At 41.0% G+C, this 14,495-nt stretch overlaps 1 protein-coding gene across 2 annotated transcripts in view; it reads right to left on the bottom strand.

The window, feature by feature from the left end:
* Lonp2 (lon peptidase 2, peroxisomal) overlaps positions 1–14,495 on the bottom strand; it is a 90,517-nt gene that overhangs the window by 69,230 nt on the left and 6,792 nt on the right. For both annotated transcript variants that reach the window (XM_055620779.1, XM_055620780.1), the window contains exons 3-7: positions 11,644–11,775; positions 8,049–8,171; positions 6,688–6,851; positions 5,285–5,379; positions 1,568–1,826 (exon numbers count right to left, since the gene is read on the bottom strand). In XM_055620779.1, the coding sequence (XP_055476754.1) occupies positions 1,568–1,826; positions 5,285–5,379; positions 6,688–6,851; positions 8,049–8,171; positions 11,644–11,775 (773 nt within the window). The remainder of the gene's footprint in view (positions 1–1,567; positions 1,827–5,284; positions 5,380–6,687; positions 6,852–8,048; positions 8,172–11,643; positions 11,776–14,495) is intronic.

Genomic DNA, 14,495 nt, shown 5'->3' with positions numbered 1-14,495 from the left:
TATCTATCTATCTATCTATCTATCTATCTATCTATCTATCTATCTATTTATATTTGAGGCATGGTTTCTCTGTGTAGCCTTGATTGTCCTGGATTCACTCTGTAGACCAGGCTGGCCTTGAACTCACAGAGATCCACCTGCCTCAGCCTCCTAGAGTGCTGGGATTACAGGTATGCACCACCGTGCCCAGCTTTAGCCCCAAATTCTTTGTGGCCGGTCTGCAAATAAGAGTGCAATTTCATTATGAAAGGGAACTACAGCCTCTAGTGGCACTCATGAGAGCCAGCCAGTGAAGACAACAAAAAGATCATTTGAAATTGCCAGAAAGAATGACTCAAATCAATTCCTTTGGTCTGATATGTACCCTAATTCCTTATTTGAATCTTTGCATGCTTCTTCTTTTACGCATATTTTTCATTTATGAGCAAATAAAAGAGAATAGCCTTTTCTTTCCTTCTTTTTCTTTTTTCAAACAGGGTCTTATGTAGCTTAGGTTGGTCTTAAACTTGTTATATAGCTATGGCTAGCCTTAATCTCCTAGCCATTCTGCTTCTACTTCCCCAGTGGCAGGACTACACGCTTGGGCCAGCACACACAGAAAATAATCATTTCTTGAGGAAGAGTTTTCAAAGAGTTTCCCTTCATTACCTAAGGTCAGCGATACCTGTGAAAAGGCCACTGGAAAAATAGATGTTAAAAATGCATCATATTCTTTCACCAGCAATTCAGGGGTTCTATGTTTTACATTCTCTGCATGTTAGGCTATACTGCTGAGGTACATAGCAGCTTTCCCCAGCTACTCATCCACATGCTCTAAGTGTGTGACTTCACAGCTTGCACCTTCCACAGAGACCTCTGAGCACACAGACCTACGCTTCCCTAAAGCCTCTTCCAATCAGGTCAGTAGAGAGAACCACAGAACCAAATAATGGAAACAGAAAGTAAATGTGATTATAATAGTGTAGGTTAATAAATTGAGCATTTTTATAGTTCACTTAAAAACAAACAAACAAAAACCAGAAAGTGGCTCCAATGTGAAATGTAAGCTGTAACAGTTATGCTGACCTTTTTCCTTCGTGCAGCCTCATTTTCATAAAAGATTGTAGGTAGAACAAATTTTCCCTCAAAGATTACTGACCTCCTCATATCTGCCCAAAGCACTGAAATCCTTCTTCTTTTTGTTGTTGTTGTTTTTAGAGACATCATTTCTCTGTGTAGTCTTGACTGTCCTGGACTCACTTTGTAGACCAAGCTGGCCTGGAACTCAGAGATCTGCCTGCCTCTGCCTCCTCAAGTGTTGGGATTAAAGGTGTGCACCACCTGCTCAGCTGCAATTATTGGCTACAATTATTCTTTTAAAGGCTAAAAAAGTTATGATCATCACTTGGGTAATGCTACTAGGTCAATGTAAGTGTAAAGTCAATATAGTATCCAATCACAAAGTAAGTTACAATTTCACTCAAGTAGGACTGCAGAAAGCTGAGGCATATGCTAGTAATCTACTATACAAATGTGAACATTAAATCACAAAGCAGAACCAGAGAAGAGGCTGAGAGCAGTGCAGTACCTGTGTCCTCGGATGTCAGACTGGTCACACACACCCCCAAGTGCAATTCTGTGGAACTCTCGGCCCAGAGTCTTGGCCACTGATCTGCCCACACTTGTTTTGCCTACTCCAGGAGGGCCAACAAAACAGAGGATTGGGCCCTTCAGGTTGTTTTTCAGCTGTCTGACAGCCAAGTATTCCAGAACCCTCCTCTTCAATTTTTCCATGGCATAATGGTCATTGTCCAGAAGAATCCGGGCTGCCCGAATGTCCAGGCGGTCTGTTAAACAGAAGTTATTTCAGCACTTTTAGAACTTTTAAGTAAAAGAACTCTTCTCAAGCTTTGGGAGAACCTAAATATTACTTAGAAAAAACAAAAAAAACAAAACAAATTTGGATCCCTCTAAGTCTTCAAATGTTATTATGCTATTTAGGGGTGTTTGTTGTTGTCCACTTGGCACAAGCTAGAGTCATCTAAGAAGAGGAAACCATAGGCATGTCTGTGTTGCATTTTCTTGACTGATGATTGGTATTGGAGGACCCAATCCACTGTGGGTAGCGCTACCCCTCAGCTTGTGGTCCTGCGTGCTGTCAGCAAGCAGGCAAAGCAAGCTATGAGGAGCAAGCCAGTAAGCAGTACTCTTCTATAGCCTCTGCAACAGTTCCTGCCTCCTGCCTCCTGCCTGGCCTTCCCTGGACTACCAGCTGTAAAATGAAATAAGCCCTTTCATCCCCAAGTTGCTTTTACTCATGGTGTTTATCACAGTAATACAAAAATAGCTGATAGAAACTTCCATTTTGTTTGATTATTTTATTTAAGATTTAGTGTCTCCAGAGACATTCACCCATTAAAATCCCATGCTCAAATTGTATTACTTGCAATGATATTCTTTATGCACATTATTTCTATGGGGGATATAATTTCTATATATTTTATTGTGCTGGAATTTTTTCTTTGGAAAAAAAGGGGGTGGTGGGCAAGCATGATGGCTCAGGGGATAAAAGTGTGTGCTGCACACACTTGACAACCAGAACCCACATACGTGTGAGAGAAGAACCAACTCTACGTAGTCGTCTACCAACCTCACCCCCTCTCAGCGGTAACAAAAACTGAAAAATTTCAAGAGCATTTTCTCATTTCAGTAGTAATATTATATATGCCCACTCCAAACCTAGCAACTCATAAAAAGAAGAAAGCATTAACCTCGTTCTCCTAAACGTTTGGATGTGCCGTTTCAGGTGGTGTGAGTGTATACACATTGCTCAAAATGAGACTTTCTGAGGTCTTCTCTAAGGTGCTTTTCTTTTCTTCCTCATTTAATCTGTGAAGCAACCTTCAATGGCATATATACATTTCAACAACTTTATGGCTACTTTATAGTTTATAACTTAATTATCCATATTCACTTAACTAATTTCCTATACTGAATTGGACTCAAAAGTACATTAAAAGACTCATATGCCATAACTATGTAGGTTTTTTACTGAGACTACTCCGGTAGTTTAACACATGCAAATCAATCAATGTAATAAATTACATTAGCAGAATGCAAGACAAATCCATATAATCATCTCAATAAATGCAGAAAAGCATCAGACAAAATTCACTTTCTTCTCATGATAAAAATTCAGCAGACTGGGGTGGAAGCGAATGATCAAGAAAGGAGGAGACAGAACTGACCCAGGGTAAGGCACCCGGGGGCAAGCAGCAGCAGTACACATGAGCAAAGCTGTGGAAGCAGCAAGTAGGCTGGAGCTGACCCAGAGTGAGGTGCCCAGGCTTCAGCGGATGCTGCACACCTATGCGCACAGGGACAGCACTGAGCAGACTCAGTGGGTTAGGCAATAATCAGAAAGTATGGCTCTGGCATAAAAATTAACGCTCATAATAACAGAACAGAGCCCAGTAATAAGCTCACACATATATGGCCAACTAACTTTTACTAGGCCTTCAAGACTGCACCCCAGGGAAAGGATAGTCTCTTCAAAGAAATCGTGCAGGGAAAACTGGAGAGTGCATTCAGATGAATGAAAATCCTAGAGCTCTTCTTGGCAATAATAACTTTGAAAATGTAATCAGCGGTAAGTCATCAAAAGCAAAATCAAGAGCTGGGAATGGTGATTCCAGGATGCAGGATGCTGGGGAAGGAATGCTGTCCTGAACCTGAGGCCAGGCTGAGCTATGCATCATGACCCTGCTAAAAGAAAGCAAAACAAGTCTCATCCTATTCTTGTCAGAATGGCTACTTAAAACAAAACTACCACCACCACCACCACCACCAAATTACAGCCAGACACCAGCCTGTAATCCTAGTGCCGGACAGGTGGAGGGCAGGAGGGTCCTCCTTAGCCAGATAGTGAGTTCCATGCCAAGCCAGCCTATGCGAGACCCTGTCTCAAACAAACCATTATATAACAATTATTATAACAATCGATAGTGAGAACATGGAAAAATGGAACCCTATGCACTGTTATAGAAATGTGAATTGGTATGTCCAGAATTAAATACAGTATAGAAGCTTCTCAACAATTAAAAAATAAACCTACCATGTGATTGAGCAGTCCCCACTTCTGGGCATATGCCCAAATGATTGAAATCAGAACTTTGTAGAGTGCCTACATGCTGACATAAAATGCAATGTGATATTATTCACAATACCCAAGAAATGGAAGCTGCTCAAATGTCCACTGAGATGAGATGAAGAAAATGTGGCATATTCATGCAACTATTATCTCATACTTTCAACACAAAGAGTGCATTACACTGAGAGAAAGGACCCGGCAACACACACTTACTGTATGCTTTCACTTAATATGTGGAATTTAAAACTCCCAGAAACACAGTGTAATGGCTGCCAGGCTCTGGGGAAGAAAGGTATGGCAGGGTGACAGTAAAAGGGTCTCAACTTTCAGTTAGACAAGTGTGAGTTTGGGAGATCTGCTACATGGCCCAGTGTCTACAGCTAACAATACTGTTTTGTATTCTTAAAATTTGCTAAGAGGAAGAGGCAGGTGGATCTCTGTGAGTTTGAGTCATCCTGGTCTACTCAGTGAATTTCTGGATAGCGGAGCTACATAGTGAGATCCTGTCTCAAAAACCAACCCAACCCAATTCAAAATTTGTGAAGAAGAGGGCTGGAGAGATGACTCTGAAGTTAAGAGCACTGGCTGCTTTTCCAGATGACCGAGGCTCAAAGCCAGAACCCACATGGCTTTTCACGTACGTGATGCACAGGTATACATGGAGGCAAACGCCCATACACATAAAATAAAATAAAAACTTTAAAATGTTGCTAAGAGAATTTGTTACATGTTTTTACCACCTCTCCCTCTCTGACTCTGTCTCTCTGTCACACACACACATCAGAAGAACACAATGAATGGAAGTTGACTTTGGGAAGTGGATGGTATGTTTATGGTACAGATGACAGTAATAATTTCATGAATGGTATTCTGAATTTCATCAAGATGTAATCATAACATGTGAGCAAATTTTTCTATGCCACTACATCTCAATAAAGTGGTTTCAAAATAATTAAAAGTAAAAATAATTTGTTGTTTGTTTTTGATATAGAGTTTCCCAATGTAGCCCATTCTGGCCTTGAACCCAGAACCACCACCCCCCCCCCCCCCCCCGGCACATACTACCACATCCTGATAAAATGTGCAAAAATGAAAGTCTGAATGAGCTTTCTGAGTGACTGTGAGACTGAAAAGCATGTGTCATTGTGAGCTTACCCGTTGTACTTTTGTTCCAAGGAAGTTCCACCATAAGTTCCAAATAATTTCTAGTCAGGGCATATTCAGGCATTGACTGGGGCATTTTTTTGAGTCTGTGGGAAAAAATATGTAGCCAACAGGTTCAAAACACAGCAACTACACAATAACCAAAAACTCAAGCACGTCTCCTTACCATGACTCCTTACGATGCATACTTTTCAAATCTGAACAAAGGTTTTAAAGAGCTAGCTGACAAGTTTTTAAAATATATATATATAATGTACAAACAACGAGTGTTCTAGTAAACTTCGAGGTTATCCTGATTGTGCAATCCAACCACATATCCTATTTGGTTGATAAGGTTTTCCTTTACTTTGCCTGTACAAGGAAAAACTGACAGTCCCACCCCCTGGAGTTAACTAACCAACTCATTGCAGTACCGGGACAGAACCTGGGGCCTTGTATGTGACAGGCAAAAGTGCTACTGCTGAGCTCCAGACCCAGCTCTCCTCTGGAATTTATAACCTAATCTAAACAAAAACAACAGAGCCAGGATACATGTCAGTAGCAGAGTAGAGCACATGCTTATTGCCCACCAGGCCCTGGGTTAAACCCTTAGAACAACAAAATAAATACAGACCCTGACCTGGGAACAACACTGTAACTAAACAAAGAAAATTGGTCAATTCTCTTAGACATTGAAAAGGCAGAGACATTAGTTAGGTGCAATGGCAGAATGCAAGTAGAACATTTATATCACCTGTGCTAGTCATTGAGGAAAAGATTAGTGAAAGTGGTGTTAATTTAGGAGTATTAAGACTGTTTTCATAGCTGAGCATGGTGACACATGCCTGTAGTCTAGTCACTTAGGAGGTTGAGGAAGTAGGACTAAGTTCAAAGCCAAGGCCTGCCTGAACTACCTACACAGATCCTTTCCCAAAAAGCTGAGGGGTGGGGGTGGGGGGATGTTTCAAGACCTAGACTGTGCAAAGCAATGAAAAGAGACAGCATTCCACTGATCATAGATGCAAGTTGAGAATTAGGGAGGGAGAGCTCAGCAGTTAAGGCTGCTTTCCAGAGGACCAGGGTTTGATTTCCAGCACCCACATGATGTCTCACAACCATGACAATCCCAGGGGATCCAACGCTCTCTTCTGACCTCCTCAGAAATACCCATGTAAGTAAAAAATAAGTAAAAATTAAAGAAGAAAAGGATTAGGAAGGTCAAGAAAGACAAAAGTTGGCCATGAAGTAATATGCATAGGTGGCCTAAGAACAGATTAAGCAAGAGAAAGCAGAAAACTCGGAGAACGAACAAGAATGTAGCTCTTCATCTGTGACTCAGGCTACCATATTCAAGTTTGCATAAGCAAAAATTTTTAACATTAACAAGCAAAATGAAAATACTAATACATTTTTACCTTTTTATCTCCTTGACACAGACTTTATGAGCCTGCTCCGGCATGCTAGATGTTCTTATTTTTTTCTCCAGCATGACAATGTCATCGTTATCTTCTTCCTCCTCCTCATCTTCTAATGTTCCTGGGATATGTGTAATCCTCCTGATGGGGCGTATTGCTATAACCTAAGTAGAAAGTGTACGACAAAACAAATTGGAGCTGAGGCAGAAGGGCTAAGAATTAAAGGGCAGCCTACGCTACAAAGTGAGCCCAGTTGCCAAAATATTAATAATAAAACAAGAGGGAGAGGAAGAGGTAGTGAGAGAGAAAATGAGGAAGAGGAGAAAAGAGGAAAGAAGCATTATTCGAAGGAAAGGCCAGGATGGGTGCTTCATGAACAATTTTATGGCTACAGTCTCTATCTTTGGGAAAAAAGGCTCAGAACCACTAGGAGGCAGGTGCACACATTCATACCACAGAACTCAAGACGCAGACCAACAGACAGTGGACATGGCTGTCAGGACAGACTGGAAGTGACTGTAAGAAACACTGGGAAGCACAGGTGTTCTTCATGCTTCACTGCACCTGCAGTTTGCTCACTTGTATCGCTGCTCCTGCACGCAAACGTCTCTTAGCATTTCCAATCTTTCCACACTAACTCTGACCTGTCCTGGATAAGTGCCACTTGCTTACTTGTCTTTTTGATTTGTTCTGCCTTTCCAGCAAAGGGCCGTTAACTCCTCCCCACCCCCCACCATTTACAATGCTTCAGTGAACTTTTGGCTTCTATTCTTCATGCTAAAATTTGTTCTTTTTGGATTCCAAACCCTTTTCTGTTCCAATTCAAACAGACTTTCCCTCTCTAAAATGTTTTTTGTTTATGTTTTCCTTCTGAATTCTCAACTCTTTAGTATCATGAATTAACTCCAAATATTACTAGATGAAAATGATATACTAGCATTTTGGAAATGTTGGTAAGAACTGAGACATGGCTTATGTCCTAAAAGAAAATCTAGGCAATTAAAAGAACTACCCAGGACACATTAAGATCTTCTCAAAAGCAATGAACTTTGTTTTCTTTATTTTCAAGAAAACAGCAGTTCATGCTGGCTCTCATCTCCTACACTCAAAGAATCATTTTACTTCTATCACGCCGGTAGCTAGAAATACAGACACACCTGGCTTTCAAGTTTTTCTTTTCTCAAAAGAACTAAATCTCATATCACAGAGAGAGAAAGTATAATAAAAGAATAAGCTGCATAGGGTGGAATATGCTTATAATATTGGCACTCTTGAGGCAAGAAAACCATTTTGAGTTCAAGTCCAGCCTGGAAGATGAAGCAAGACCCTGCCAAGAAAAAAAACAAAAGTGAAGTATTTACCCGCTTGTCCTCATCTTGTTTGGGCTTCCGGGTTTTCTGAAGTAGTTTCAGGCCTTCAATCTGTCTTACCAGCAGGGGTATGGTCATCTTGAACCGATCCTCCAGGCTCACAGCATCTAGGATCTATGAAGTTTGAGTCAACTAACAGCACCTTTTCCACAAGCACATACTCTAAACACAAGCAGGTAGAAGCATGACTTAAGTCCTTATATTACAAGTAAGAAAAACTATAATCCACATGGGCCTGGCCTGCTGTGGCCCTATGAGGGTGGTGTGGCAGTGCCTGGGTGGTGCCACTGAGCTGCTGAGGCAGAGCTGTCTAAGGAGCAGCTCTGAGGCCCTCTGTGTTACCCTGGGCCTCACCTCTAGCCCCAGCCTGAAGCTCTTACCTCCCAGCCTTTTTCACATGCTTGGTTCAAGAACGCAGGCGGGTTCCTTGGCCACACTGGGCCTGTGTCAGTCACAGCCTCCTCCAGGGAGCTATGGGATGCAACTACCTTGCCAAATTTCAGTGTGTATTCCACTAAACTAAGGGAACCTCAACAATTCTCTTAACAATCATGACTGTTATGACATGGCTTTGTCACTGCTAACACCACCAAATTAACTGTATTATCAGCCAAGAGGAAATGAGTAGAATTTTTAAAAGACATGAACAGAAATACTGACTTTTATTCTAAAATGAAGTCATATATCCAATGATCGAGAACCAAACATACAGCGCCTGGTAGCACAGGCCTGTAATCCCAGATACCTGGCAGACTGAGAAACAGGGATCTCAAGTTCAAGGCCTACTTGGACTAGAGTGAGTTCAAGGGCAGCCTACGCAATTTAATGAGACACTGTCTCATAATACAAAGAAGAAAAATAGGGCTGAGAATGGTAGTAGATGCTTGCCTAATATTATGTGATGCCCTGAGGCCAGTCTTAGTGCCAAAAAGAAAAGGGGAAGAGGACCAAACATAATGAATGTCAACTGTCAGTCTATGTGTATTCTGGATCTCAGCATATTCTAGGTTCAAAATATTAACTTGTGTATGTGCCTGTGTAAGTATATGGTGTATATTGGGGAGGGCTGTGGTGTGCATACACACATGCATGGAAGCCAAACTGGTCAATGTCAGATGTCTTCCTCTGTCTCTTTCCAACTTACTCTTGAGCTATGATTTCTCAGTGAACCCAGAGCTCAACATTCTGGCTGGAGACTCACAAGCAGTGAGCCCCCAGGATCCTCTCACCTGCAATGCTGGAGTTAGGGATGCATACTTCCCTCCATGCCTGGCTTTGTCATGGGTGCTAAGACACTGAACTCAGGTCCTCAATATGCATAGTAAGCAAGCAGATTACCCACCAAGATACCCCTCCAGCCCCAAATATTACATTTTTCTATACATGATTAACAGATCTCAAGGTCAGCCAGATTCCGCAGCTGCACTTTGCACTTCTTCAGGATAACATGCTCATAAGGCTGCAGCTAGGTGACTACAAACCATGCTCTCCCCTGTTTCTACCTTTTCATCTGCATCCAGCCAGGGCGGTTGGTATAATGTTCTTGTGGAATGTATACAATTTACCCTTGTTCATGCAAATGCTGGTTTCTTTACCCCACTATCTGGTTTCAATCCCGACATTGCATTGTGATGTTTATTCTAAGCATCACCTGGCTCAAGTTTGTGTAAACATGTCACCATTTGTTCTCCGTATTGTCAATAAAACAACCAGCCAGTGCTGAGCAATGGAGAGAATAGGGTGGACATCCTGGTCCAGAGAGGAGAAGGAAGTTGGGTGGGGGGGGGGGTTGGATAGGAGAGCAGAGGTCGGCAGGAGAGGACTTGGAACCACAGGAGAGATGAACCAGACATAAGATATGATTAAAAGCAAGTATAATGTGGGAAATCTGAATGGGAGGAAACTATGCGCGCTTAGAGGTTTACGATGGAGTAACTATTGCCCAGCATTGTGCTCTAGGTTAATTAAATAAATCCTAGTCTCTGTGTGGTGTTTTGAGTATACAGCTGGTTTAGGAATAATCACTGTTTAACTAAAAAATCAATCAATATTAAACTTTAATAATCAACAACACAGTGCCTATCAGTTGAGGGCCTGAGTTTGGATTGCCAGCAACCATGTAAAAGCTGGGGGTGCTGCCTCACCTCCGTAACCTTGGCACTTGTGAGGTAGGAAAAGAGGAAGGCAGGTGTCCCAGAGCTCACTGTCAGCCAGTCTAGCCAATCAGAGAGCTCCAAGTCCAATGAGATATGCTGTCTAAAGAATTTAGATGTAAAGTGATGGCGAAAGACACCAAACATCATCAATCTCTGAACTCCCTCACAAACCCCAATTAAGTGAAATTTTTAAAAATTAAATATTTAAAAATCATTCTTTGCTTTTTCTGTTTCTATAAACTGACCAATGTTCCTACTACTAATTGTGTAAGCAACACTATAAATTGTGTTTTGTTTGCTTTGCTTTTGATACACAGTCTGGCTATATAGTCTAGACTAGCCTTGAACTGCTGAGGCAGAGTGCTGAGATTACACTGAAAGAATCAGACTAACTTTGTAACCTATGTTTCTTTTAATTTCCTTATAACTTATATTTTCAAGCTTTAGGCCCATGTTAATTAAAGCCTCTTAGTGCTTCCCCAGAGAACAGAGGAATGTAGAAGTTCCTGACGTGGGCCATCTGCGAGGGCAGAGATAAGGAAGAGAACAAGCAGAGATCTCTACTAGGTGGAGAGAAAATCATCAGTCGGCGCCTGTGAGATAAACTTTGTTTGGAAACTGGGCCAAATGGCCCCAATCCTTCTCCTGAATAGCTCCTGACCTTTTATCCAAAGCCTGTAACCCCCATTCCTCAGAACAGACAGGGAATGAGTTAATCACTCTCCCACCTTTAACTGCAGCTATATCTCATATGGCAGGAAATTCCAAACTGACTTGAAGATCAGATATTTACGACAGGGCTGACCAGACCTAAGGGTGCCCAGAACCAACCAATTATTTTAAAAGTTAAATACTTCATCCAATCTTGAATTGCCAAGATTGCAACCTCTGAAAATTCCCATGCCTTGTTCTTTAAAAACCCAAGGCCTTTGTCTCCCAGTGCCACTCCTTGCTGACCAGCAGGGGTGACCCCACTGTGCAATGGTCAAAATAAACCTCTTGCGATTTTGCATTGAGATCCGTTTCCTGAGTTCTCTTCATCCCTTCTCAAAATTAGGCTCATGCTGGGCCTAACAACACATATGGGCTATCATACCTGGTATAAATAATCACCTTTCAAAGTCAATTCACATTCTCTCTTTCCACCTCCCACTTCTTCCTCCTCTTTTCTTGAGAGAGGATATCATGTGGCCAAAGCTGGCTTTGAACTCCATATGTAGCCAAGGATGACCTTGAATTTCTGATCTTTCTGTGTTTGCCTCCAAAGTGCTTTTATAACAGGTATAATGCCTGGCTGAAGTCATTTTTAAGTTAAAGCATTTTAGCTACAGCCTTGAGTGTCTAGAATGTGTTTATGAAGGTGAAAGTTGAAGTACTATCCAGACCTTAGGAACAAGTAGCCACCACTGGCATTCTATGAGGGCACATACCTGGAGCTTCTCTTTGTTGCTTGTTCGAATAATTGAAGTTAGAATGTCTGGTAGAGCTTCCCTTGGAAGATTATCCAAAAGACGTCTCAATTTGGCAACTGCAGGGACTGACATATCCAACATTTCAACCAACTAAAAGAGAAAAAAGAAAAAAAAAAAGTCTAATGAAATGAAGTGAACTAAATAACTGGATCTGTGAACTAAAACAACCGATGTTCACACATGTTTAATATTTGGGTCTGCATCTTCTGTTTTGAAAGATCACCGATTCTTACATGGCAGGCATTTTGCAGGCCACAGAAGAAACGAGTACTTTCACAGAATGCGTGTGAGGGCTCGGGAGATGGCCCAGTTGCTACAGGAACCACTCTCCAGGCGTGAGGATCTAAGTTTGACCCTCAGGAGAGCCACAGAGTAGAAGGAGTAAACTGACTCCTGAAAGTTGTCCTGGGACCTTACACACATGCAATAAAAAAAAAAAAAAAAAAATTAATGCCTATCAGAATAAAAAGCAAAAATGGCTAGTTAAGTATTTAACACTAAAATTCATACAAAGCTTTGTAAATTTGTTCTAGACTTTAACACTCAAATTTATTACAAAGTTGCAAGAAGAATACATGCATCCTTATCTTCCTGGTCTAGATGAACTAATTCTTCCCATTTTGTAACATTTTCTTTCTCTCTGTACACTTCCCAGATGCACTACAAGTAAGCTGCAGGCACCATGCCTCTTGTTCCTAATAAACGAACAGTCTTTTATAAAAATACAATGTAAGAATTAGATTCTGGAAATTGGTAGCATAGTTGATGCTAATATGACAGCCAACTAAGAGCTGAAATGCTGATTTTTAGTGTATTGTTTGGGTTAACTGGTCTGCACACTGATATTTAGCTGGGACACACATACAAACACACACACACACAAAACAAAACTTCCATTCTAGAATACTATAACAGATTAAGCTGAAAATAAGCTTCCAGCAATTGTCATAGTTGTTAAGACAACTGACAAAGATCCCCCTTTCTTTTGGGCACACAGTTGGCCTGCTCTTTCTCACCTCTGAATACAGGGGCAGCTGCAGTCTTGTGCTGATCTTTGAAACCTGAGAGGTGCATCAATATTCCTTCTGGGCAGAAATACTAAGTCACTGAAAAATTTGCCAGCTTTCCTTTTTCTGCCTCAGCATATGGAAGACCACCTTGAGAATAATTCCACTCTGCCTTGGTTGCTAAGTAGCACCAAAGGGCAGATCATTACACCTATATTTTTAGTCATAAAGCCTTAACAATAAGCCTTTGCTATATGAGTTTTGTTTTGTGGCTAATATACAAAACTTGGTTCATGCTAACTAATTTATAAATGATATTCCAAATCTTCATGTCACTAAATAAAATACGGCCAGATTTTATAGGCCAGTATTAATCAAACAGTTCTGAAAATACTGTAATTTAGGGAACTACGCATTACTTTACAAGAATCAGGGGAATTAAGGTACAACTAAATAAAGATGGTTACGTGAGGAAAATACATAAAACCAACCAAACAAAACCCATTAAAAAATAAGAATTCAAAGAATCTTGCTCCCAGGAATTCAGTGTCAGAAACAAAAATTAAATTCACCCACGACTTTGTGACTAGAAATGATTTGCCAAACAAAGCACGCTGCTCATGCAGAAAGCTGACACGGTGCCACATTTAGGTTTGCAGGAGAAGCAGGTCTGTAAGACAGTTTGAATATAAGATGGTAATCAGTGATGGTACCCGCCTAAGCAGGCACAGGGAAGGAACAGGGACTCCACCAAGCAGCTGGAAAGCACATAGAGCCGAAAATTCAGACAAAAAAGAAAAGAAAAAGGCAAAAATCATAAGAAATAACAAATTGGCATTTTTGTTGTTGTTGTTTAGTGTGGCTAGAACTACTGATTTCTATGTAGTAACTAGAGCTGTGGCAAGACAGGCCTAAAACAAGGTTTGTAAAGGGCCATCATATTACTAGGAAATCTGAATTTCATCTTAAGTGTTTGCCTCAAGAGAACCCAGTCCCAGCCTTGGACATACCAAGGCAGCTCTAGAGTAAGATGCATTCTCAGCCGGTCTGTTCCAGTTTACACACTGGAGGTTCTTTTTTTCTAGCACATGCTCCCTTCAGCCCTGAAGCTATAACTTTAAACTTTCCATGTTTCTATTACTGTTTACCACACCAAGAGTGCACATTCTTAGAGGACCATCAAATGCAAACGCCACCACTGTGCACATCTGCACACTTCAGTCATCAGGGGTGCCTGAAATCAAGACCTGAGACACCAGCTCATCTCACAGCTCCAGTCAGGCAGTGGATTACTATTTGAAGAGCGAAAGACTACATTTAATGATTTTGCATTCTTGTTATGGGTTTAAGTAGAACAAGGAAGAGAGAGGAAGTTTTTTTAAATCTAGAGTTGATGAAAAAACTAACTAATTAAGAAGTGCAATATTTCATTCATAGCCAAAGCATGCTGCCCTCTTGGGATTCTAGCCAGCTAACAGAGTACCACCACACTTGAAAGTGGTCCGCTATGGTTCCCCTTACAGTCACTAACCTGTGCAGTGTGACCTGGACCTGAACCAATAGGACTTTTATCATTCTGACTAGTATTTTAGTGGCAACTCCGTACTATTTTGATTTTAACACTAAACTCTTAGGTTTAACAGTTATTGGGTTGGGAGGCACTGGGTATTGTAGAGAAACTGTAATCATATCTTTTAAAACACCTTTAGAAATTGTTGGCCTATATGTCCAGGATGATTTAAGTACAAAGCTAGGCAAAAGCAAACTATACACTATAAAATTAAACACTATAAAATACCACAA

Source organism: Psammomys obesus, unplaced genomic scaffold, assembly GCF_907164565.1.
Source record: "Psammomys obesus unplaced genomic scaffold, mPsaObe1.curated_primary_1811, whole genome shotgun sequence".
Lineage (NCBI taxonomy): Eukaryota > Metazoa > Chordata > Mammalia > Rodentia > Muridae > Psammomys > Psammomys obesus.
Note: the sequence above shows the minus strand (reverse complement) of the source record. Positions and strands in the feature narration are given on the sequence as shown.